Source organism: Delphinus delphis, chromosome 7, assembly GCF_949987515.2.
Source record: "Delphinus delphis chromosome 7, mDelDel1.2, whole genome shotgun sequence".
In the NCBI taxonomy this organism is placed as follows: domain Eukaryota; kingdom Metazoa; phylum Chordata; class Mammalia; order Artiodactyla; family Delphinidae; genus Delphinus; species Delphinus delphis.
Window position 1 is genome coordinate 44543963 of NC_082689.1, and position 26745 is coordinate 44570707.

At 37.2% G+C, this 26745-nt stretch overlaps 1 protein-coding gene across 1 annotated transcript in view; it reads right to left on the reverse strand.

The window, feature by feature from the left end:
- The window catches only part of ANKAR (ankyrin and armadillo repeat containing), an 85995-nt gene that overhangs the window by 39201 nt on the left and 20049 nt on the right, over window positions 1-26745 (reverse strand). The window contains exons 6-12 of the mRNA XM_060016449.1: window positions 25316-25496; window positions 23959-24178; window positions 18183-18384; window positions 15198-15406; window positions 12466-12570; window positions 10872-11113; window positions 6893-7061 (exon numbers count right to left, since the gene is read on the reverse strand). Coding sequence (XP_059872432.1) covers window positions 6893-7061; window positions 10872-11113; window positions 12466-12570; window positions 15198-15406; window positions 18183-18384; window positions 23959-24178; window positions 25316-25496 — 1328 coding nt within the window. The remainder of the gene's footprint in view (window positions 1-6892; window positions 7062-10871; window positions 11114-12465; window positions 12571-15197; window positions 15407-18182; window positions 18385-23958; window positions 24179-25315; window positions 25497-26745) is intronic.

Here is a 26745-nt window from a genome sequence, read left to right on the forward strand (position 1 = left end):
GGTAGGCAGCATATTTATGTGTCTTGTTTTTTATCCAGTCAGCCACCTTATATGTTTTGTATGGAGCATTTAGTCCATCTACATTTAAATTAATTATTGATAGGCATGTACTTATTGCCATTTTGTTAACTGTTTTCTGGTTGTTTTGTAGTTCTTCTCTGTTCCTTTTTTCTTCTCCTGCTCTCTTCCCTTGTGACTTGATGAGTATCTTTAGTGTTATGTTTGGGTTCCTTTCTCATTTTTTGTGTATCTATTATAAGTTTTTGGTTTATGGTTACCACTAGGTTCATATGTAACAACCTATGTATATAGGTGGCTATTCTAAGTTCATGATCTCTTAAGTTTGAACACATTTTAAAAGCTCTAAAATTTTACCCCCTCCCCATGTTAAGCTGTCTACTAGCTCTGTAAGTGGTTAATCCGCTATCTTTATTATATGTTTGCCTTTACCAGTGATATTTTTTCTTTCATAATTCTATTATTTCTAGTTGTGGCCTTTTCTGCTTAGAGAACTCCCTTTAACCTTTCTTGTAAGGCTGGTTTAATGATGATGAACTCTTTTAGCTTTTGTCTGTAAAACTCTTCTCTCTCCTTCAATTCTGAATGATAACCTTGCCAGGTAGAGTATTCTTGGTTGTAGGTTTTTTCCTTTCAGCACTTTGAATATATCATGTCACTTTCTTCTGGACTGCAAAGTTTCTGCCAAGAAGTCAACTGATATGGGAGTTCCCTTATATGTAACTAATTGCTTTTCTCTTGCTGCTCTTAAGATTAAGATTTTAATTTTTGACATTTTAATTATAATGGGTCTTGGTGTGGACCTCTTTGGGTTCATCTGTTTGGGACACTGTGCTTCCTGGACTTGGATGTCTGTTTCCTTCTCCAGGTTAGGAAAGTTTTCAGCTATTACTTCTTCAAATAAGTTCTCTGCCCTTTCTCTCTTATCCTTCTTGGACCCATATAATGTGAATGTTGGTACACCTGATGTTGTCCCAGAGGTCCCTTAAACTATCCTCATTTAAAAATTTTTTACTTCTTTTTTCCATTCAGCTTGTGTGAATCCACTACTCTGTCTTCTAGATCACTTACCCATTCTTCTATATTATCTACTCTACCATTGATTCCCTCTCGTATATTTTCCATTTCTGTTATTGTATTCTTCAGCTCTGATTGGTTCTTTTTTATATTTTGTAACTCTGTTGAAGTTCTCACTGTGTTCATCCATTCTTCTCACAAGTTTGGTGAACATCTTTATGATTATTACCTTGAACTCTATCAGGTAGATTGCTTATCTCTGTTTCATTTAGTTCTTTTTCCGAGGTTTTGTTTTGTTCCTTCATTTGGAACATATTCACCTGTCTCCTCATTTTGCCTAAGTCTCCAAATTTATTTCTATGTATTAGGTAGGTTCCTTCTCTCTCCCAATCTTGGAGAAGTGGCCTTATGTAGGAGATGTCCTATGGAGTCCAACAGCATGCTCCCCTCTGGCCACCAGAGCTAGATGCTCAAAGGGTGTCCTTATGTGGGCTATATGCCCCCTTCTGCTGTAGTGGGGCCAGCTACTGTGGGCACACTGGTAGGCAGGACTGGCTCCTGGTCTGGCTGACTGAGAGGTCCTGCCTTGTGTGGTTGCTGTGGGCACACTGGTGGGCAGGGCAGGCTCTGGTGGTTAGACAGTTGCGAAGCCAGTGATGCAGGCAAGCTGGTGGGTGGGGCAGGCCCCTAGCACTAATAGGCTAGAAGGAGGATTCCAAAATGTGCCTGCCAGCATCAGTGTCAGCACAGTAGAAGATCACATGAATAGCTGCCTCAGTGTCTCATTCCCCAGTAGGAGTCCCAGCTGCCTCCTGCCTCTCCAAGAGGCCTCTCCAAGATGAGCAAGTGGGTCTGACCTAGGCACCTTTCAAACTGCTGCCTCTCTGCAGTGGGCCTCAGAGCATGTGAGATTTTGCATGCACCTATAAGAGCAGTTTCAGTTTCCTACAGCCCCCTGGCTTTCCCAAACATACGCCTCACTGGTTTTCAAAGCCAGAAGTTTTGGGAGCTTATCTTCCTTGCATAGGATGCCCTAGCTGGGGAACCTGATATGGGGCTCAGACTCCTCACTACCCTGGGAGGACTTACGTGGCTGTGATATCTTTCCCACTTGTGGGTCACTACATTGGGGGTGTGGGTCCGGACCAGACCATGTCTCTGCCCCCTCAACCATCTCATTGTGGTTCCTTCTTTATATCTTTAGTTGTGGGAAATCTTTTCTGCTAGTCTTCAGGTTGTTCTCAGAGATAATTGCTCTGCAAGTAGTTGTAATTTTGGTGTGCCCGCAGGAGGAAGTTAGCTCAGCATCTTCCTATGCTGCTGTCTTGAACCTGACCTGGTCCCCAGAAAACTGCTTTTCAAATGATATGATAATAGCATCCTACTCTCCAATAATCAGAGTATGAGAGTATCAATGTCACTGTAACTTTTTAAGTACAGATATTATCATTAAGAATAAATACATAAATAGGCAAAAAAATGGTGTCTCACTTTGTTTTGGGTTACTAGTAAATCTAAACATTTTCATATATGCATATTAACAAGTTGTAATTGTTCTCTTTAAAACGTAGAGAGGGACTTCCCTGGTGGTGCAGTGGTTATAAATCTTCCTGCCAATGCAGGGGACATGGGTTCGATTCCTGATCCAGGAGGATCCCACATGCCACGGAGCAACTAAGCCCGTGCACCACAACTACTGAACCTGTGCTCTAGAGCCCGTGAGCCACAACTACTGAGCCTGCATGCTGCAACTACTGAAGCCTGTGTACCTAGAGCCTGTGCTCTGCAACAAGAGAAGCCACCACAATGAGAAGGCTGTGCACCGTAACGAAGAGTAGTCCCTGCTCGCTGCAACTAGAGAAAGCCTGCATGCAGCAATGAAGACCCAGTGCAGCCAAAAAATGAAATAAAATAAAATTCAGAGAAAAGTTGCAAAAATAAGTCAGAGAACTCTCCTAAGATTTGGCAACAACTGATTTTTGCCCAAACCAATCTTTACTATGATGTTTGCAAAATGTTTATTTTCCAAATCTACTGCTCCCTTCATACTTATCAGTTGTATTCTACTGTAAAGAAGAGCTCTCCCTACTTCTCTATTTATTTATTTCCTTGTTTATCCACTTATCATCAAGATGGGCTCTTGGATTTTTATTTTATTCAATGAGTTATAATCCATTAATTTCATTATTTGTATTGATTCTCTGTCCAAGATTTGGCAATTGTCCAAGATTGTCCAATTTGAAGGGCCAGTGGGAGTTCCTTCAAGTTGACCCCTGTGTCCTTTAGATACACCTCCATTTGAGGGGGGCGCATTTTCTTACTTTCTGCCACAATACGATGTTTTGGACTTACCATGTACCTGCTCTGCCCCAGCCCCGGAATCAACCATTTCTCCAAGAAGCTCTGGTTTCTTTTCATGAGGAATGGTATTTAGAAATAAAGATTTGGTACTAGGTATATTCATTGCTACTGAAGTGTCATTGCTACTAGACTCTTTAAGCAGACAAGGCTAGGAAAATATATATATTTCCAATTTTCCAATTCCAGTCCAACCCCACAGGATTCTTTATTGCCTTTCCACATTCTGTATATTTCTTTTCACAGTGAGAACCCAATAATATTAACACTTTATTGATTTGGTCAGTCCTACAATACTTATAACACAGGTTCAGAGCTGTTTTACCCATATCACTATGAAATACAAATCCACTAAGAAGAATTCAAGATATGTTTTTTTCTCCCCTAGACTGAAGCTGTATAGTAAAGCACTGTGCTCAAAGTTACTTTAAAAAGCTACTTTAAAATTAAAAAAAGTTACCTGTGTTCATTTTTTTCTTTTTAATCTAGCTATATAATTCATTTGATATATAATGGGGTTCATTTGTTTTTGTTTGTATTCAATTTTAGATTCCTCCTTCTGTCTTGTAGATTTAATGTAGTTTTTTTTTTAATGTGAAGACATCAATATGCTTCCAGAAGTTAAAACTGTACAAAAAGGTGTTTTTAAATTCAAGCAACCACACTCTCTAAATTTAGCATTTGTTCTTTCATAGACTTTCTATTCAGGTTAATTGTCTGTCTATTAAGGCCTTATTGTTCATATCAATTTACATACTCACTTTATGTCAAATATATTAACTTTTTTGTTATGAATATTTTTATCATTCAATCACTTATATATTCAGCAAATATTTTATTGAGTGGCTACTAGGAGTGTCCTAGGTACTGGGAAACTATGACGAACCAACAAAACAAAGTCCTTAGCCTTGTGGAGCAAGCTCAAAGGCCAGAAGTATGAAATAGCAATAAGTTCAATATTAATTGAGAATAAAATAAGAGAGGAAAGGAGTGACAGGAAATAACAGGAAGGTTATTTCCTTTCCAAGTTGGAAGTTTAGAAGGCTGATAGGCTGTGCTAAAAGTTTGGACATTATCATAGGTGACAAAGAGCCACTGAATAATTTAAAGGAAGGGAAAGATATAATCAATTTTGTATTTTAGATAGATCACTCTAGTAACACTTGGGATGTTTTTCAGCTAACAAGGTAATAAAATTAAGAGAGTGTGAAGGGAACCATTCTTTCTCTTACCCCGTATTGCTGCATCAGTCCAAAAAGTAGAAATTCCTACTCTCATCTCCCACTCAGGAATGTTACTCATTACCCCCATAAAATAATGAGTCATTGCAAATGCATGGCTTAGCTTCCTTTTGGTGCTATCTTTTTGCTGTTTTCTCAAAGCAAGCTTTCCAGCTGTTACTGAAGTTTTGATCTCCATTACATTCTTGTGTCTATTTATGAATTGCACCCAAATTCTAAAGGGAGAGGGCTGTCTTTATTTACACCTCAATAATCCAGACTAGCTCTGAAGCTCAGAGGAGAGGTCAGGGATTTCGATAGAGAACTGGGAAGAATAGATTATGAATGTAATGAAGTTACTAAGAGTAAATAAAATTGCTTAAGAAGCATGTGCTGTGTGAAAAAAGCAGCAGACCAAGAACAGAAGCTTGAGGAACTCCAACATTAAGAGTTGGGTGAAAGAAGCCTAATTATGGAGGTGTTTTGGGGTTTTTTTTCTATCTAAAACCCTTTCAGAATTCCAAAGTTCCAGATTTTAGAAGATAATGAGCTCATACTATACATTACATAACATCCCAGAGAATCTGGAGAAAACATATTTCTGCAGTGAAATGTATGAATAATCATTTTCAGAAGGATGAGGTTACTCTTTAAATTTTGCTCAGATAGTTTGGAGTTGAAAATCATTTCATATACTTTCTACCACATATTTGAATTTCCATGGTGGTGTTGTGTTATTATATAAACCTTTGTTAATAACACAGAACAGGACAATTGCATGCATTAGAAAAGATGAAATAAGAAGCACTGTAGGAAAAAAAACGTGTATGCATGTACATACATATGGGGAAGAGTATGAAACAAACAGTTAAAGATGGTAAAGCAAAGACCTCAAACAAACCAAACTCAGCAAAGGTTGAGGAACCCCTTGGAGATGTTAAGGAGATGTTAACAAGTCCATAGTCTTAAGAAACTGCATGTGAATCTACTTTGGGGCCATTTTACCTTAATGCATGAAATCTTAGAGTGGTTCAGAAGAGTTAAGAGGATATTGGAATTAATAAAACTCTTTTGTAATCCCCTAAAACTTAATAGCACAGCTAATATACAGGAGAATCATTTGTTAAAGCACTAAAATTAGAAGTGTAGAATTTACAAATTATAAATGGGGAGAAAAACAATTAAAATTTCTTCAAAAGTATTTATCTTCCTTGGAGTGAAGAGATAGTACAGATTACAATATAGGATGTTACTTTTATTTAGGTTTCAGATGAGGCAAGAGCCCAAAAAAGAAATGATTTTGGTAATTCATTTCTATAGCTTTCTTTCAGGAATTCATTTATTATTTATCCAAATTGCCTCTACAATTTGTGCTTTGTTCAAGCATCTGGGGTTGGGAGGAAGAAAAAGGATAGGGAAAACCTATTCCCTGACTTTAGGAATTTGTAATGAAGGGAAAGGACTTTCAAATGATTTCACTACATGATAGAGGTCCTTAGAAGATGATAATTGCTTAAATTTGAAGTTCTAAAGTAAAAGAAAGCCTTCTGCAACAATCCCCTTATCCATAACCTTGTCTTACATTTTAGCCAACATATTTATTCTGTATTCATTCTTAGAGGACTAGAATAGAAAGATAGGTGATAAACTGAGCAGGAATAAAAACATACAACCTTTCCCCCAATTTTTTATTCCCCCAAATGTGGGGAAAACCATAGATTTTAAGTTTATGTATATGCTCACTGGAATGAGAAAATTCTTACAGAACCTGAGAGACCATTTGCAGTAGCTGCAGAAACTGCCTCATAGCTTCTGGTGTTCCTGGTGTTTATAGGCACTGAAGTTAATTAATTAATCATTAATTAACCTAATGATCTGATGACATGAATTTTGATATCAAATATCTAACAGCAAATCTGAAGTCCTTATTGTAACTTGAAAAATAGCTTCCAATGATCAATGTGTGTCTTATTCATACAAGGAGACATCTACTTGAGTCCCTGGGCATATTAACTACATTATTTTCATTACTCATGCCAATATTTCCATTTATAAAAATATCTAGTTCAACATTTTAAAAATTATGGCTTTGAGAGTCAATTCCTTTTATAAATCCAGCAGTTTAAATTTAAGTGTTTCAGAAGTTAGGTTATGTTACATATGTCTAGTTCCATCCTAAGATAAATCCAGGACATCTATCATAAAGGACAAGTCCAAACATGTGTTTGCTTCACTTAATATATCTGGTCACTTTAAAATATATAGAACTAAAGACTTACCTGACTCAGAACTCAGAAATGTGATAAGATACGGGATGCCTTTATGGTCTCTCACTGCTCTTTGATTGTTTTTGTTTCCCATACATAATACCCGTAGACAGTTCATTACATTTACTAGCACGCTTTCTATGTCTAAGTTCAAAAGATTTATCAGAGCTGGAATTCCATTCTAAAAATAAACAAAAAGATTTAGTTGAAGTTATTTAAGATGTATGCTATCTTTATTTAGAAACACAAGTCTATAATCTTTCTTGCTATAAATATCTGCTTAATTAGGAGAGAAAAACTGCCCATAAACAAATGTGTCTACGGATATGGCACATTAAATGACAGTTATTACAACTTTGAGCATATCTTATGCTTCAATATTAAGGAAAGTATTCTATAAATATATTTTCTGCCTCCCTCCCTCCCTTCCTTCCTTCCTTCTTTCCTTCCTTTCTGTGCCGTACCACATGGCATGTGGGATCTTTGTTCCCCGACCAGGGATCGAACCCATGCCCCCTGCATTGGAAGTGCAGAGTCTTAACCACTGGACCACCAGGGAAGTCTCTATAAATATATTTTCAAATAGTCTCCTCTATACCAAAATAATTTGAGGCTGCAAGTTCACTGTAACATTTAAGTATCTAAAAGTGAAACAACTAAGTAATACCAATTGAATACAGTGCCCATTTGGAAATATTTGCTATTGTATACATTGCACTGGTAATTATATTTATGCAACACAAAATATTATTTTTAAATGTTAATATAGTTTCTTAATTTTAAGTGGAGTAAAGATGGCATTTCTCCCTACTAACAGAATTAATGAAAGGATATTAAAGAAGATAAGAAACAGAAATGTAATGTCATTTTCAATAAAGCTAGGAGACATCAGTAATGTTGAACCATAATAAATGTTTATGAGTAGCCAACAGGGATGCGCAAGATCTCCCATGGCCACCGGCTACAGGAAATACTGGCAGAACACAGTTTTCCAAAGTAAGTGGCTCTACCTTAAGGGGCAGGAAAACATACACATACACACACAACACACACACAACACAAACACACACACACACACACACACACACACACACACACACACACATCCCTGTCTGGAACAAGAGGAATGGGTATGGAGGATGGCAGCAGGATCTTTCCTGGACCAATTTGTCCTAAAGTTTCAAAAATTAAGGAGGGCAAGGACGAATAAAGAATGATACCAATAAGAGGTTTGGAACAAGTAGTCTTATTGGTGAGATAAAAAGGAAGAGATAGACTTTTGCATTGTGGAGGAAATAGAATCCACATTATGAGTACTATGCAACAGTCTCTGCTGGCTAAGGGAAAGTGAAGCTGAACAGACCCATGCATACAACCCTGTAGCATATGTCATATTCTTGCTAGCCTAGAACATGGATCTGGGCCCTTTCCCACATGCATTTCCTGCAAATAGCTAGACCAGAAAGAACTTATCTAATTCAAAGTGAGTAATGTTCAAAAAGGAAGCAGAACAGGATCTGTCCAAATATATTATAAGATTAAAAATAGGAAAAACTTATGACAGATAAAGAATGCTTGTAAGAAAAATATGCCACAAAGTAGATGAAAAACTTTAACTGAAAATGGTATATTGTTATCAATGAAAAAAATTAGGCAATCACCTCTATAAAACAAGGGTGCACAGGAGAGACATCAATGCTCAGGGAAGATTTTTTGAGACAGGGAGAGGTGAAACAAGAGCTGGAAAAGCTCAGGAAAGATGTGGAAAAATATAAAAGCCAAACTGTAATCTACACAAAAATAAATAAGGCCAGAAAACATAGCAAGAGACAAGGAGGATAGGATTGAGGGGGAAAAAAATGAAATAAAACAGTGAGTGGAAAAGGACTAGAGAGAAAATGACAGCTGTATAAAACTGGAAAAGGTGATATAATACACAAATAATTGGTATTCCCAAAGAGAAGTGTAGTTAAGATTTAATTAGTTAATTAAAGTTAATTCAGTGATCAGTAAATTCAAGTCAACTTTTAACTTTCATCTTACAACAGCCTTTGACACTATTGATATTCTTCTCCTCTTTGAACATGTTGCCCGTTTGGCTGATAGGACAACAGTTTCCTCAGGTTTCCTCTTACCTCAGTGGCCATTCCTTCTTAGTCTCCTTTGAGGTCCCTCCAGATCTTTCAGCTTTCCCACAGCTCCTGGTGACTCAACTCCCAGAAAAATAATACAGTATATGACTACTTCTCACCATTTCCACTATTACCACCCTGGTTCAAGACACCACTGTCTGTCACCTGGATTACCAAAATAGCTTCTTAGTTAGTCTTGCTGCATCCACCCTTGCCCACCTGTTTCAACACAGAAGGTAGAGTGATATAAATCTCTTCATGGAACTTCCCAGAACAAAATTATTCAATGGCTTAACATACTCAGAGAAAAAGCCAGGGTGTCTAACAATTATCCACATGGCCCTACATGATGTGGTCCACCATTACCCAGCTAAGGTGTCTCCTATTTCTCTTTCTTCAGCTACTTTTGCTTACTTGCTATTCCTTGAATATGCCAGGCATACTCTCACTTCATTTACTTTGCGTTTGTTTCCTCTGCCTAGAATGCTCTTCCCAACAGAAAAACATGGCACACTTCCTCATCTATTTTAGGTTTGTACTCAAATGCCAACTTCTTTTTTTAAATTTATTTTATCAAAGTATAGTTGATTTACAATGTTTTGTTAATTTCTGCTGTATAGCACAGTGATTCAGTTACACACACACACACATATATACATTCTTTTTTCGTATTCTTTTCCATTATAGTTTATCACAGGATATTGAATATAGTTCCCTGTGCTATACAGTAGGACCTTGTTATTTATCCATCCTATATATAATAGTTTACATCTGCTAATCCCAACCTCCCAATCCATCCCTCCCCCACCCCTCTCCCTTTTTCAAATGCCAGCTTCTTAGTGAAGTATTTTTTGCCAAGCTCCCCCCTTCCCTTTCCCTGCTTTATTTTCCTCCTTAACATCTCTTCTCATCGAATATACTATATTTGGTTTATTTTCTTTATTGTCTTGTTACCCCCAACTGGAATAAAAACTCCATGAAGGCTGGGATTTTGTCTGTTTTGTTCACTGCTATAACTCTAACATCTAGAAGTGTATTTCCATACAATAAACTCTCAAAAAGTACTTGTTTATGAATTTACAGAAAGAATAATACAGAAAAAATATTTAAAGACATGAATTCAAGAAAACGTTTTGAAAATAAAAGAAGATGAATGTACATGTTGAAAAGTCACACCAAGCCCCAGGAAAAATAGGTAACTAACACTGATGTGTAAGTCCTGGAATTTAAAGATAAAGAAAAAAAGAGGAAGAAAACACTGCTCATACAGTAGAAGATTTTTAGAGAACCAAAAATAATAACAAAATATGCCAAAACTAAGATTAAACATCACATCAATAAATGTAAATGAGCTATATTCAATAAAAAGTGAATGACAAAGCGAACCCAAATATACTGCATACAAGGGACACATTTATCCTAACTCTGGGTGATCAGAATCACTGGAGAGGTCTAAAGTGAGGTCTAAATGAATAAGACTAACTGACTAACTCTAGTTGTGGGCCTGGGGGGAGGGGAAAATTTCTAATATATTTTCCAAATGATTGATAACAAAACAACCAGCAAGAAGTAAAATGACTCCAATTTTACTACCTGGGCCCACTCTGTTGCCTTGTGAGACTTCGGGACAGGGAAAACAGACAACCCTTTGCTGTGCTTGCTCTGGTACTATCTTGCTCTTGTCTAATTTTGGCACTCATGGGATTGTGGCAGGTTTTCTCTTTGCCATCCTCATTAAGATTGGAGCTCTTCCCTGAGAGTTTATGAGGGCCACTGCATAATGAAATGGGTATGTATCTTTCTAGCTTCTATATGAGAGAATTAGTCAGTCAAAATGATGTTCTATGAAAAGAGCTTACATATTTGGCAATAACATCCTTGTTTTCAAGTTGAGCAATATCATACAGAATGACAGCACACCGAGAGTGTAGTTCGGGTTCATCAGAAACCAGTAGGTCGATCAAAGCTGGAATAGCTCCTGCTTCTACTAGAGCATGCACTATCTTTGCATGGGTTGAGATATTACTCAATAACCCAACTGTTTTGCACTGTAATTTTATTTTGGAACCTTTTAATAGATTGATTAAGGCAGGAATGGTGCCTGCAATGAAAAGATCAAGAAAAAGCATGAATTGTTTGTAACTATTTGTAGTCAATTTATCATGGTAAGATTTAAATAATGTTTATGGGCATTGCCATATAAACAGCAAATAATTCTGTAAAATATTTATAAAATTATCATTTGAAACTACGCAAATGTACTTTTCTTTCTTTTCTATAGTGTAGGCGGCTCTCATTGTTTACACATTTGATTTTCACATAGCACACAATCATACATTTCATATTGGTGATACTAAGTCACCGCTGAAACATTGAATTTTGACTTAAGATCATTGATATATAAATGATTTGAGCTACCATATGGTAGAGTTCAGTTTTGGTTACTGCATCAACTTTGTGTGGCAGTTGTTTGTATAATTATTTGAGCATTTTATTATGTTTTACTCATGTTTTATACAATCAACTGAAAAATGAAAAGTGCTGAATCTAGTATAAAGCAGTCTTAGCCTCATTAATTACAGTTTGTTCAAAGATGAAAATCATTGGGCGTGGTGAAAATAGAAAATATGGCTTCAGTTGGATGCTTGTTACTTTAGTTCAATGTGAAGGAAAAACATTAAAGAGCACACATGACATGCTGGTAATATCATGGGTATAATTAGGGATGTATATATGTATTTAGCTACCTTAAATGAAACCTCCATCATGACTTGTTTATCTGTGGTTCACTTTTTTTGGACAAAGAGCTTTTTGTACATGTTTTTAGGAACATATTAGGGGACTACCTACGATAAATTTTTCATTCATTCAACAAATATTTATGAAGCATCTCATTTGTGCCCAATATTCACATTAGAGTAATGGCTACCATAATGGATAGTGTAGATAGAATATTTCCATCATTTCAGAAAGTTATAATGGGAAGTGCAATTCTCAAAACAATCCTGTGAGGTAGTAACTATTTTATTAATGAGGAAATTAGGCATAGAAAGAGTAAGCAACTAGCCTAAGTCCTAAATGTAGAGCTAGTTACAAACCCAGGCCTGACACTGCAACTGCTATTTTTACAAATAAAGTGTACCAAAAAAGAATAGGGATAATTTCTAAGTGAAAGTAAACATAGGATAGTATGATGAAGTAATTTAATATAATTTTTAAGTTCGCAAACTTTTAGAGAAATGAGATTTATATAGTTTTTTGATCCTGTGCAGCTTCCACTTGGAATATAAAATATAAGGTTTACAGGTAAAGGAAATGATCTTAGAAAAATAGAAAGTTAAAATTAACTAAAAAGTTTTCTCCATAATTAAAAATACATTTTAAAGTGATTGACTGAATAAATCCCTACATAAAATAGCATAAGCAAAAGATAGTTAATAGATTTTACATCACCTGCATCCAAAATACATTTCCAGTATTCATCATTTGCTAAGCAGATTACTTCTAAAGACATGACAGCCATCATCCTTCGTTTATAGCTTTCACACTGCAACATTTCTGGTAAGTTTTCAACAGAAAAATACACATTGTAATTTCATAAGAGGTAATGGAATGATTGATTCTGTTTCTGTACAGGCCAAGTGAAGCCATGAGTTGAGGTCACCAACATCACCACCAACTGCATTCATTAAATTCCCCTCTGTGCATGTGAGGTGCTTAAACGGATTGAACACCCATGTTCTTTGAAGTTTATAATCTATATAATTAGTATTAAAAAACTCTGAAATTTTTTATCTTTGGTCTGAATGACTTAGATTGGCTGGCCACATGGTTCAAATTCACTTGGAAAATAGTATACCTCTCTCTTGCCTGATATCAGTTGTTGAATAAAATTTGAGTGTGGGTTTTCAAGGACAGCAAAGTAAACTACATTACTGTCAATAAAATTTTAATATCTATTAAAGCTTTATACATTTCCTGAGTATGAAGAACATACTTTAAAAAAGATCTTGAATGAACTTATACTCCAGACAGGAAGTAATACAAATATACATGATTCTAAACAATATCTCTGGTTCAAGCAAAACCACATAGAAATATCTTTGCTCATCTCTTTTTTCCCAGCCCCTATAACAACAAATCTGGTCCTGACTCCTCCTAGCTGGTTCACTCCATGGTACTCTCTTTTAAAATTCAGCTTCCACTCCAAGAGCTAATCCCAGGGAGTTCTAATAAACTCTAATTCTTCTTTTACTCATAGTAGAAATGGGTAGTGTGAGGAGAAAGAGCTATTATAGGGCACGAAGCAAAGAAGCAGTGGCCAGACGCTCATGGTGACGGTTGTGTTCATGTCATTATCAGGACTTCCCAACAATCGCTGTAGGAAGGAGTGGCTGTCAAGAAATTTTGTGCCATTAGGCTGTTACTGTTAGGGGCCAGAAGGTCCTACCACTGCATTTCAAATGTGTTAGCCTTTATCAAAAGCAGCAGGATAGTCTTCTTAGTTACCTCGCAAAAGACTAAGATATAATGATATATATGCATACAAATAAACACTGAAAACCCCATCCAGTATCTCTTGGGCTGATATACTTGGAATGTGTTCCCAGCACCCAGTAAATTCCAAAATCAGGTATTGAGCCAGTTTTGAAACTAGTTACTCAGACTTTGTGCATCAGTAGGTTGAAAATCTTAAATATTTATTTATCTTATCCCACCCTAAAACAAGTTGTTGGGAGAAATGTCAGTTCTCATTCTCCAATTTGTTTAATTTTTCCTTTAGTTTTATTAAAGTAATATATGCTCATGATTCAGAGTTAAATGTTACTAAAAAGCCTACAGCAAAATATAATGGTTCTTTACCCCACCCTCTCCACTTTTCTGAATTTCTCTCTCCAGATAGTACCACTTTGGACTCTTTCCCTATACCTTCTGTGATTTACATATCTCCACATTTCTAAATATTTACACACAGTTACCTTTGGCTATATCAATTTTAGACATCATTGACTTCATGTCATGATAAATGGGAAACTAGCTCTTTCAACACTGCTTTGCCATTTCCTCTGCTCCCCGCCTTCCCTATATTTACAGTTTTTAGTTAAATGAAAATTCAACACTTACATTATAATGCCTATACAGATATTATTCACAGCTAAGTACTGCAGTGTACTACCTTGTGTCTCCTTACTTTTGCTTTTCCTGGAGGTAATAATTTCCTTCGTTTATTTCATCTGCTTAGTTTTCTTTGTACCTATTGGTTATTCCTCCCACACTTTCCTTTTGGTCTGGGTACACAGTTTCCATTCTGGGACTTCCCTTTGCTGTCATCTTTGAAATTCCCTTTGCTTTTCTCTTGGGTCAGATTCCCAGTTTCCTGTTAGTTGGGGAGAATCCCCGCTTTAGATCTTTAGGTCTTTCCTGGTTAGCCTCTGCAGAGAGCACTCCTTACTGGCACTGCCAGTTCTCCAGCCAGCCTATTAGGGATTTATGGTGTGAATCTGAGACGTTCTCAGCTTTACCAGAGTTGGCTTGGAATGATTCCTCTGGTCTGCTACGTCCTAAGACTTGCCTGTCTGTTTTCAATATTTTATTGCTTTTTCCTGTTTTCTCTTCAATGCTTGTTTGCTGCTATTTAATCTCTACATAATTTTAGTAGGGTCTTGAGAGGGAGTAAAATTAGATGTGTACATTCAGTTGGCCAGTAACTCTTACCTTTATTTCTGGCTAGATTGAAGATAAATTGGGGGAGAAAACCTCAAATAGAATTTTTCACAAAACATTATCAAAATATGAGGAAATATGTTGCTGAATCTGTCTTAAAATTAAGATGTGAGGAATGAATTGGAAGGAATCTTATATTTTCCACTCAAACTTTATTTCCTACCTCTTTTTTTTTTTTTTTTTAATGGAGCCGAGGATGGCTGGACTTTTGGAGAAAGTTGGAAAATAAAAATAAATATAATTGTGTGAAATATCGTCTAGGTTATTATTCTTTTATTTTAACTTAGAAATAAAACTACTTTTACACACACAAAAATAGTCCAGTATTATTTGTATTTCTGATTTTAACTCAGAATATGATGCATGCTTTACTTTGTTTTATTTCAGAATAAGTACCAATAATTAAACTGAATAATGATCAGAACATTTATTTATAAAGAGATTATGTGTTCTGTACTCACCTACTAAAGTTTTCCAAACTGGGAGTTCAGGAATATTTAACTCTATTACATGCTTGAGAACTTCCGTGTGAAAGGTTAGCACTGCTAAATGAATTATATTATTTCCTTTAATATCTGTTTTTCTCCAGTTAGCTCCAACAGAAAGTAGGTACTGAATAGTGTCCAGTGCTCCCGAAGTGGCAGCAAGTAACAGTGGAGTACACTGATTCCTAAAAATCAAGGAATATGTCATAATAATTGAGCACACACATAGTGTCAAATTTACTTCTTGTAAAACTATCCAAATGGCTGTTGGAGGAAGTCTGATTTATACATCATCTTCTTTTCCTTACATAGTGTTGTTCTGTATATTCCACATGTCAGTAGATTTGCCCCCCTTGCCTTGGCTACCCCTACCCTCCCTCCCAACTCGATTATCATGCATTACAATTTGTTTGGAAGTTGATAATGTACAGAGTTCTTAGACTCTCATTGGCTCCCTACAATTCTATGAGTGAAGGAAAAAGCAAGGCAAGTGTTATCAGCCCATTTTACAAATGATGAAACTGAGGCTCAGGTAGTGCTCCAGCCCATTTCTTTTTTTAATTATTATTATTTTTTAACATCTTTATTGAAGTATAAGTGCTTTACAATGGTGTGTTAGTTTCTGCTTTATAACACAGTGAATCAGCTATACATTTACATATATCCCCATATCTCCTCCCTCTTGCATCTCCCTCCCACCCTCCCTATTCCACCCCTCTAGGTGGTCACAAAGCACCAAGCTGATCTCCCTGTGCTATGCAGTTGCTAACCCATTCTTTACAATTCATGTCCACTTCTCAAATCCCAGCTTCCTCAGTGTGGCAGAAACTAACAGTTTTTCTCAAAAACCCACTATCTGCTTTTTAGATGGTGAAGAGTTTTTGGTTGGGCACATGGTAGTCCAGCCAAATGCTACATTTCCTACCTCCTCGTATAGGTAGGTATGGCCACATGACTGAGTCTGGCCTGCGTGATGTTAGTAGAAGTTACCTGGGCAATTCCCTAAAGAGAAATGGAGTGTGCCATTACTTTTCCTCTCTCTCTCTTCTCATGGCTAGAATGCAGGCATAATAATGAAAGCAGGAGTTGCCATTTTGTACCAGGATATGGAAACCACATGTGAAGAAGCAACAAGAGGACGTCTGGGTCTCTCATATTGCCAAGCCATTATGCCAGCCCTCAACCACCAACCCAGACTTCATAAAAATGAACTACGTTTATCTTTTTTAAAACTACAGATATTTGGGGCTAGCTTTGTCACGGCAACTTCAACTGTATCTTAACTAACAGGTCTACTGACTAGCAATGTGACCTTAAGCAACTTGGGTTACTTTCTTGTTGGTAAAATTATGAGAGTAACAAAAATCAGCTGACAGTTTTGGTGTAAGGGATGAATAAGGTGCTTATTAGCACAGTCTTCATACATAGTCCCCCTGCCTTTTTTCACCATATCACATTGCCTCAAACATTACTTTTATGTTTTATCCTTATACCCATGCCTTCTCCTCTTCATGAAGCCCCTTTCTCTTGCTGCCTGTCCTTGAACGCTCACCAATATCCAGCTGGCCCCAAGCTTCTCCTCTTTTTCCTGGGCCCGGGGGAAACTCATCCTTTATGAGTAAACATCTCTTCATTTTCTCCCTTTCCTATTCTAACAGGAGAGTTCTCCTCCTGTTCCTGTCTTTCGCCTACTCAGTGGTAGGAATAAAGATAACTCCGACTTCTAACACCATCACTCTGATATTCCTCACTTGAAAAATACGTTAGCAAGTTATATTATGACCCTTTCCCATTCCACTCTGCCACAGCCCCCTGCCAGGTGGGTCCTCTTCCGCCAGCCTAGCTCATGTATTGGCTGCCTCGCCAACATGCCTCCTTCTATTCAGCACCCATGCTAACTACCATCTGGGTCCTGATCTCTCAGGTCCTTGTCATACCTTCATTTGTGCTCCACATTCATACGCACCAGCCTGGTCACACTCCTCATTGGCTCCACATAGATCTCAACCTTGGTAATTGTCTTCTCTACGAATCCTTTGCTTCCTCCTTAAGTTCACAGATAGCTTCTTACTTCTACCTCTGATTTTCAATTGTTTGACCTTTTACAATCCACCCAGTCTTTTAGCTCCCTTCTGCTCAAAGACACATTGTCAAAATATGACAGAACTAGGAACTGAACTCAGGTCTTCACATTCCATGGCTCTTTCCAGAATCCATTTGCCAGACAATCTATTAGCCAGAGACCCTGGTTTCCCGAAAGCTTTGCCACACACATCTCTGCCCCAACCTAGGGAGGATTTATTTCTACACTGAATAATAATCGACAAGTTATTTGAAGACCCAAAAATATCTGAAACTATGCCTAAACCAAAATAATAACCTGGTATTTAGATTACTAGCCAAGAATGTACCCTCAGGAGGTTTACCTCCACCCTAAAGGTTGCTAAGCTGTGAAACAGAACACCGTTTGGGATGTTTCCCTATTGCAAAGTTATTTTCTTTTTTTTAATGTCTTTCTATTCTGGATACCACTAGATATTTATCCGACTGTCCACTGTCTATCCACCTTGGTCTGGAACCCTCAGGCTGCCTCCTGGTTGTATAAGGTCCAATTTAGGACAACTTTCTCCTCCCTTGTCTCATGCTTCTTCCAGGACACTAAGTATCAGTAGTTAACCTGATAAACTAATCTGTAGAACCACACCTTTGGGAAAAGGTTAGGAAAAACTTCCTAGGGCTTACTCCTTATTCTTCCAGAAAATATGCATAGGTTAATAGAAGTTCCCATTTTTATAAATTCTAAAGATAAGTGGTAGGAGAAGACGGTGACTAGAAAGGACAGCAGAGTAAGCCCAACATAGCCTTTCAAATCAATCATAACAACCAGTCCTTTTAGTGTCAGTGTTTGGGGCAAGCCATGAAAGCAGAAATTTATATTTTTACAAATGCTTAATAACTTACTCAGCTGTTGCCTCAGCTTCTAGTAAACTAGGATCCTTCCTACAGAGAACAATTATGATGCAGATATTGTCATAGAAAGCAGCAAAGTGAATTGGCATCCAGCCTCTTTTTTCAGAAAGTGTGTAATCAGCTTTGAAATAAAGTAGACAGGTGGTTGTTTCCAATGAGCAAGCCTGTGCTGCCAGGTGTAGAGGTGTTGGACCTAGAATGGATGGACAATTACTTCAATGGTCAAAGAGTTAACATTTCTGAAAACATGCCTTTTTAATGTCCGACCACAGAGCTTAGTATTGTGATATAAAAGCTCCAAGAAGATCACTAAAAGGATTTACTTAGGCAACTCCATACTTCTTTATTTAACTCAGGATGTCTGACCATTAAAAATAAATATTTCTTTATAAGTTAAGAAGAATAAATAACACTTTAAATATTTAAAAAATTAAGTCAATGTATAAAAGTCATAAAATAAACTATTTCTTGTTTAAATTATTTTCCATTTTATTCAAATGTTTTGTAGTAGGAGATAAGGTTCTTTAAAATTGAAAAAAATATGCTCATAAAAGGCTTCTATGTCACTAAATCCAGTGGGTGTTTTTCAAGTCTCATCTTACTTCTCAAGTTGAACACTTCTTCCGTTTTAAAAAGGTTTCTTCCCTTGGCTTTTGTGATATGAGACACTCTTATTTTTCTCCAACATCTCTGGATACTTATTTGCAGTCTCCTTTGGGACCTTTTCATTGTCCTGATATCTAAATGAGCCTTAAGACTTTTATCTTCTCAATGGTTTCATCTACGATCTATAAGTTGATGGCCCCCAGTATTATGTCTCTAGGTCTGATTTCTTCCCCAAGCTCCAGATCTACCATCTCACTAGGCATCTCCACACACCACTTCAAACTTATCATATTCAAAATTGAACTCCTATCTTTTCCTCCAAACCTGATCCTCTTTCAATTGCTCCCTAATTCAGTGAAGGATATCATTATCCAGCCAGTTCTACAAACCAGAAACCTGAAAGACTCCTCTCATTTCATCTTCATAACCAGTCCCCATCACCAAGTCTAAATATCTCTAGAACGTAATCTTTACTGCCATCACCACCCTACTTAAGGCCATAATCATCTCCAAACTGATATCCCCACCTTGTTCTTGCCCTTCCCAATCTTCTTTTTCAAAATGTAAATCGGATCTTTTTACCTCCTTGTTTAAAACTCTTTGGTGACTTCTTGAGGCCACCTGATCATTAGTACAGGAAAAGGATGCACTGGCTCCAACTTAACCTGAACCATCCCCCCTCCAAAAAGGAAAAGGAAGGAAAGAAGGAAGGAAGGAAGGAAGGAAGGAAAAGAAAGAAAGAAAGGAAGGAAGGAAGGAAGGAAGGTAGGAAGGAAGGAAGGAAGGAAGAAAGAAAGAAAGAAAGAAAGAAGGCAACATACACACCTTGTTCTCTTTATTTGGGCCTTCTTGTAGCTCCTCAAATGTAGGGTGACCGACCGTCCAGGAAAGTACTGGTCTATGCCTGTTGCCCCAGCATAATTAGTAATATTGCCCTTCCATTTTCAAACTCCCTGATTTGGATGATGAATTAGCCGGTCACCCTGGGCTATTTCTGCTGTCTGAAAGCTTCCTTCTCCCAAACAACACTTCTCTGATTGGGGTCTACCTAAGTCTTATTTATTCACCAGCCAAAATGGTATTTCCTCAGTGAAGCACCGTTTTTCTCCCAACTCAGAAAATTCCAATGGCCTCCTGCCTGCCTTAGTAATCTAAGCTCTATATCATAGCCTTTGATAATCTAAAACATCTGACCCAAATCTATTTATTTAAAATTACTGCTTAGTCTTCCAGTTTCTGGTCTGGCATGTAAGGAGCTTAAAAGTCCCCAGTCCATCCTAAAAGCAAGTAAAAACTTGAACAAACTGAAAAATGAACAACTCTTCTCAGATCCATTAGAGAAGTGAGGTCACAGGGCAAAAATGCTGCTCCCAAAACTAGAGAGATAGACAGGCAGATACAGAGAATCACAACTTACTGGAGCAGAAATCCAAGAGCAGAAACCTCTCTAGGAACCAGTGGCAGGGTCAGAAAACCTGATGTGTAATTGACAAATTGCTGGTGGCTCAGTGTGGACAAGTCTGATAGTCAGAAACTCCAGGGGGCCCAGTCATAAGAGGCCCCCATGCTCTAGAGAGTTTTACCTCCAGGAGCTCGACCAGGTCCTCACAGTTAATATTGAGGAAATACCCCCTTGTGCTTCCAGCAGGGGAAGGGGGAAAGGAACCATTTGGAAATACACCACAGCATTCTAATTTTCTTAACAAGGCCAGTCGGTCCTCAGGAGCCTCACCTGCTGAGTTTTTATGGGCGCCTAACTCTGCCTGGGGGAAGGGAAGTACCCAATTACAGTCCCCTTCAGCCATCCTGATCCACCTAAGGGGCAGGCAGGGACTGAGAAGCAAGTTGAAGTTCATGGTTCAGGAGCACAAGTTCCCCAAAAGACTGAGACCTAATTATAGGACTACAGAACATTTTGGTTCATTTCAATCAATGAAACGCAATCAGCTCAGCAGGAGAAACATATCAAAATGAACTGAAGTTTGTTTGTTCGGTTTGGTTTGGTTGGTGGTTTGTTTTAAACAATGCTAACCTCCCCACTGACCCTCTCCTTCTCTTCTCTACCTTCCTTCAAAAAATATTTCAGCACAACCCAGGGGCAGGAATACTATTCTTACACCCGCCCCCCTTACTCCTTTAAAGTGTGTTTAATAGAAATGCAGAATCTCGGCTCTCAGCCAGCCCTCTGAATCAGTCTGCATTTAACAAGATACCTGTGTGATTCCTACATACTTGAAAGTTTATCCAATAACAGTGGGACGAAATGTCTCCCCTTGACATTTGCAATGTCTGATGATATTTTGGTTGTCACAGCTGAGGTAGGGGTTGCTACTGGCATTTAGTGGGTAGAGGCCACGGCTGCTACTAAACATTTTACAGTGCATAGGATAGCACCTACAGCAAAGACTTATCAAGCCCGAACGTCAGTAGTGCTGAGGCTGAGAAACACTGTCCTAGTCATGCTCGAATCAGGGAAGTTCTGGAGGGGTTTATGTAGTCTGAAGAAATTATTCTCGGATAGAGAAAGAACCTTGGTCTAAAGAACGGATGCTCTAATGGTACCTGAAAGCCATTTTTCTCTTTTCCCTGAATTTTCCCTGAACTTCTATAGTACATCACTGTATATTAATAATGCCAGTGATTATGAAATGTTACCCTGCATTCATCCATCATGCGTTCACACAGCAACTATTCCCAACTACCTATTAACGCCAAGCTTTCTCCTGGGCACTAGGATACTATGGCAGAGTAAACCAAATCCTTGCCCTTATGGACCTTATATTCAATGGAGGAAGCCACAATAAACAAATAAATAATATTATACAAGGTAGCCATAAGTAATATTTAGAAAAGAAAAAGGGAAAAAAAATAGAGCAATGATGCAGGAGGTGTACTATTGTTACTCAATTGCAAATTCCTACAGGGTAGGTGGGCCTGTAGATAAGCTTTCTTTTCCCCCTCCAGGCCCACTCACCTCCCTCTAAGAGGCTCCCTGCTCTCTGCCTCTGCAGATTTTGCAACCCCTGTCCTTTGGCTTCTTGTCAGTAACTGCCAATGGGGAGCCCTGGCAGGAGACTGGAGAAGGAGGATGATGAGGTCAGGATACTTATCCTCTCTGGTCATCTCATGTTAGCTGTTCTTCCACCAATGGAAGGTGGCTGGTTTGCATAACTATTGCCCTCCCCTTACAAAATTCAGGTCTTTGTAAATGGTTTCTTGAAAAATAAACCCTCCTTGAATTAGCCTATATAGAGTATGAAGGTATAGCTTTTTAGATATAGATATAGAAGGTGTATCCTTTAAATTTTTTTCTGTTTTCATCATACAGAATACTTAGGTCAAGTCTCTCACCTCAGCAAGAATGACTCATTCCTCAGACCTCACAGATTGTTAATGTCACTAGATGGCAGCATATCTAAATAATATTAACTGCTCTTTTTTTAGGCATAAAACCCACATTGGGGCCTGATTTTACAAAAATAAGTAGAGATAATTTGCAAATTCCAAGGTTAAAAAAAAGAGAACCATCCCCCAAAACTTAAGAAAAAGATGAATAAATAATCATGGGTAGAAAAAATGTATACTTCAAAATGTATATAAAAATCATTTTGTGTTATTCTCATGTGACAGCATTTTGAAGATTATATACTACAAGGAAAGTTTTAATATATAAACTTTTAAAAATGCACCAAGTATTTTACTTATGTCTTACCATTTCTTTCGTTTTTCATGTCTAGTTTTGATGACTCTGTTTTAAAAGGGAATATACATAGAAGTATGATTATTAATATGCAAAAGGTTTCCTAAATTAGTCAACATTGACTCATATGAAGGAGAACAAAATGACTATTTTGAGATGCAGGTGACAGGATTACCTCCAGCAGGACTGAGTGTAATTTTGGGCCAAGTCACCTGGGTGTGGGCATGCGTCTGTCATTGCATCAGAGCAGACCCAGAAACGCTGCCTCGCTCGCGGCTGGCCAAAACTCACAGGGGGCAGTTTTGTGTTGGTTAATAACACATAGACATTTTCCATACTTCAAACTCTACTCAGTTCTTAGCAAATGGAAATCTATGTAGTCACAGGATGAATGAGAAACTTTAATTACCAATGGTTTTTTTACACCAAAAACACTTAAGATAAAACACATCTTTAAATAACAGGCCTCCCATTGCATTTTGACTGAATTTTGCTCTATTTTAACTAAGTTCATTGTGTATTGAATATTTTAATTAAGTAACAGAAGCATCTTAATACCAAAACATTTTAATTATACTGATAGAGTATGAAATTTATCAGTAGTCAACAGGATTAAAGCAGCACATTTTGTGTTGGTGTGAAACTTAAACACAGCCTCTTAAGGCAGCAAGTTAAAATATAAAATTGCCATTTCTTATTGCCACTGTTATTGCATCAGCTATTCCCAACATTTTATTTCCCTCTTCAGTTGTGGAGGGCTGCCACTTTATTTTCAATTTTATTATTTTTATACTGGTTAAATTTATTCCAATGAACATATAAATATGTATGTATATCTACAATAATAATCAAGAAAATTTGCTTTTTAAAGCTTAAACCAGGTTAGCCTTAAAGGGTCATTAATCCTAAAATTATGATTATAGAGGAATTTTTTGTTATTAAATATAAGTTTATGTAGTATGAAGAAACTATTACCTGGTTAAGAGCCTAGGATAAGAAATGGATGTTCTGCTGGGATGTCTATTTATCTCCCTTTTCTCAGAATTTCTACAGTACATCACTGTATATTAATTATGTCAGTGATTATCAAAGGCTACCCTGAATTCATCCATCATGCCATTCATTCAACAAATATTTCTCAAGCACCTACCAATGCCAGGTTTTCTTCTGGGCACTAGGATACCATGGCAAACAAACTAAACCTAATCCTTGCCCTTCATGGAGCTTATAGTCAAATGAGGGAAACACAATAAACAAATAATATTTACTACATAAGGGAGCAACAAGTGATACTTAGAGAACTAAAAGGAGCCTCTCTGAGATAAGTGAAACAAAAACCTCAGCTCTGCTCTAGGTTCCAATACTAAATTTTAACCTTGTGCTAAAATCAACATGCATTCCTAATGCCGAATAGGGGTAAGTAAAAGAAAAACATTTTAAGATTTAAAAACTTTATGGTACCTTGGCTAAGTATAATAAAGCGTCTCTGGTTAACATTGAAGTTGGCATTGCACAGTTGACATATGATTGGAACTCTGTTGTGTAGAGCAGCTTGATGGAAAATAGCATAACCTGCCTCATCTGAAACATTGATCGTCGAACTTGAAGTTCTACGGCTAAATGTATGGAAAACAGCAGATAATCCTCTTTCAGCAGCAGACTTCATACCAAATGGGATACTCTAAAATTATTAGGAAGGCCAGAATTAGTTTTTTCAAAATACACCTGAAGTTTAGTTAAAGGAAGAAAAGTACAATGAACTATATTATTATAATCACAAGATTGGTGTGCAGTTACAGTAGAATTTTCACAAGATCTGTGGGCAAGGAAGTTGTTAGAGCTATAAAGAAACATTGAGAACTTTAAAAAATATTTTGGGGAAGTTTTTTTTTTCCTGTCCTTTTTTTAAGGGAGAAGTTGTAAATCTTTCTTCTCTGGAGACAATTAAAACAAGGAAACAAATATCTTTCTGAAATATTTAAAAAGCAAATGGACATCGAATTCCTTCTCTGATTTAAGAACAATCTAACTTAGAAGTCTAGAGACTTGAAATATATAGCTATAGGAATACAGTTTGTCTTCTTTGCTCTATGTCTCAAAGTGGAGAGGTGAAAATGTTACACTCTTCTTTTAGATGTTCTGACTACTCAATTTTTTTAACATCTTTATTGGCATATAATTGCTTTGCAATAATATTTTTAAATTAAACTAATAGTTTATCAAAGCTTAAAATTTGTGGACATTAAAACAAATAAATGGTAAGTAAATGCCAATGTATCCTTTGAAACTGATGAGCTCACCACTTAATTTATCAGTTCCAAAATCTGTCAGTCAAGGCATATTGAAGCAGATACAGAGGTTTGATTCAGGATGCCAGGTTTGCTCCTTAGATTTAGTCCCCACGACCGAAGCCTGCCTTTGCAATTTACTAGCTGTGTGATTTGGGAAAGATCCTTAACTCGCTGCATGTCAAATTTCTCATTTGTAAAATAGGATTGATAACAATAGTACCAGTGCCTTGAAAGAATTTGTTCAAAGAATTTATAGTATTTGTATGCCTGGCATACAAAATAAGCACTCAATAGATATTCAGCTGTTATTAATATTAATCACAATTCCATTCATAAACAGGTTGTTTTGTAACCTGGCCAGAAGTTTGTAATCCAGAATTGTAGAGCTTTTTAGCTGGTAAAATGTGGAATCTTAACTGCATATTGAAGACTTTATTTAACTTATTATTTATCCCTATGATAAAAATTTGAGACATATACTTATTTATAATTTCTTACACTAAATTATGTGGTAATCATTGAAATACCTTGCATTTCATAGCTTTTTTGAAACCAAATTTTTTCTTAAATTGTTCATGTAATTGAGCATCTGTCAGTGGAAGTCTTTTCAGTCTCAGATTGTTCACTATTTCATTTATAGCTCCCCACCACTGTGTCTTATATAGTTGCTGATAGAAAGTTTCAAGTTCAAAACTGATCACATAGTAGCTATTAAAAAAAATAAAACAATTTAAGTCTTTCTGACTTGGAAGTTATTTGTTACATTTTTTCTATGCCGGCAAAACTTTTTCTATAACAATTACGATTTTCTATAACAAATACAAAATATAGTTTAAAATGTACTTGATTGTATTTTAATGACATGGTTATCAACTGTTATTAATCAGATCTTTTATAACAAGTATCTTCTCCATACTGACCTTTTTAATTGACTCTGTCTTTCCTATACCACTGACTAGGGACACTGCCTAAAAGTCGCCGCAAGTCCTAACTCTGGTTGAAAGATTCCTAGGTTTACCTTCTAACCATCTGCTTAATCTCCTCTTACAAATTTACTTTTTAATTCCTTTAATCTAGTTATGTCTACATTTGCTTTCTCAAGAGTGGACTGTGAGTCTGATTTGGAATGATGTTTTGGGTAACGGCTGCTTGACTTTTACTCACTGCACAGTGGGCTAGAGAAACCCCAACCCACCAGGTCCTTGAATCATAGGTAGGCAATAGGCCCAGTCCCCTCTCACTCTGGAATGAAAAAATGACAACATCTTGAGTGGCTCTGTTCCCTGGGGTTGCTTATCATCACAGGTAAAAGAAAATGGTGGCCTTCCTCCACTTCTGCCACTAGTTACCTTTCCCCATTGGCAGATTTCAGTGGTGAGTGTCTCAGCTGCTGTCCCCACCTCTGCTAGTGGGAAGCCTCTTAATGTTACCTGGGTTTCTCCTCTAAAGGCAACTACTGATTGCTGTAAAAACAGTATTCTTGACAGTGGTGATCCCCTCCCATGGCTCTTCACTTTGCTGCTCAGGGACTATTAGTTCTTCTAAGGATGCTGAGAAGTTTTTTCCATTATGCTAATTTCCAGGAAAGTGAGTCGGTGGCTCTCTATGCTAAGGAAACTCCTTGCCCATAGGCTAAGGTGGAATCACGGGGCCCCATGGATCAGTTAAAGGAAGATCTTAGGAAAACACTCTATTATGAACTGATCAGGGGCTAATACCTTCTCTTTTTTGACCTTTACTTCAATCCCAGTTTTCTGAATATAATAGACCTCTGCATAGATGGAGACATATTTGAGGACCTGTTAGCATTTATTTGAGGCTGTCATTCTTCATATCCACCATCTTCTTCCCCCAAAGGAAACCAGACTACGAGAATATAAACTAAAGGCTTCTTTACCCACACCTCTCAGGTATAGTGCCAGGCCAGGTAGTGGACTTGTCACTTTGTCCGCCTTCA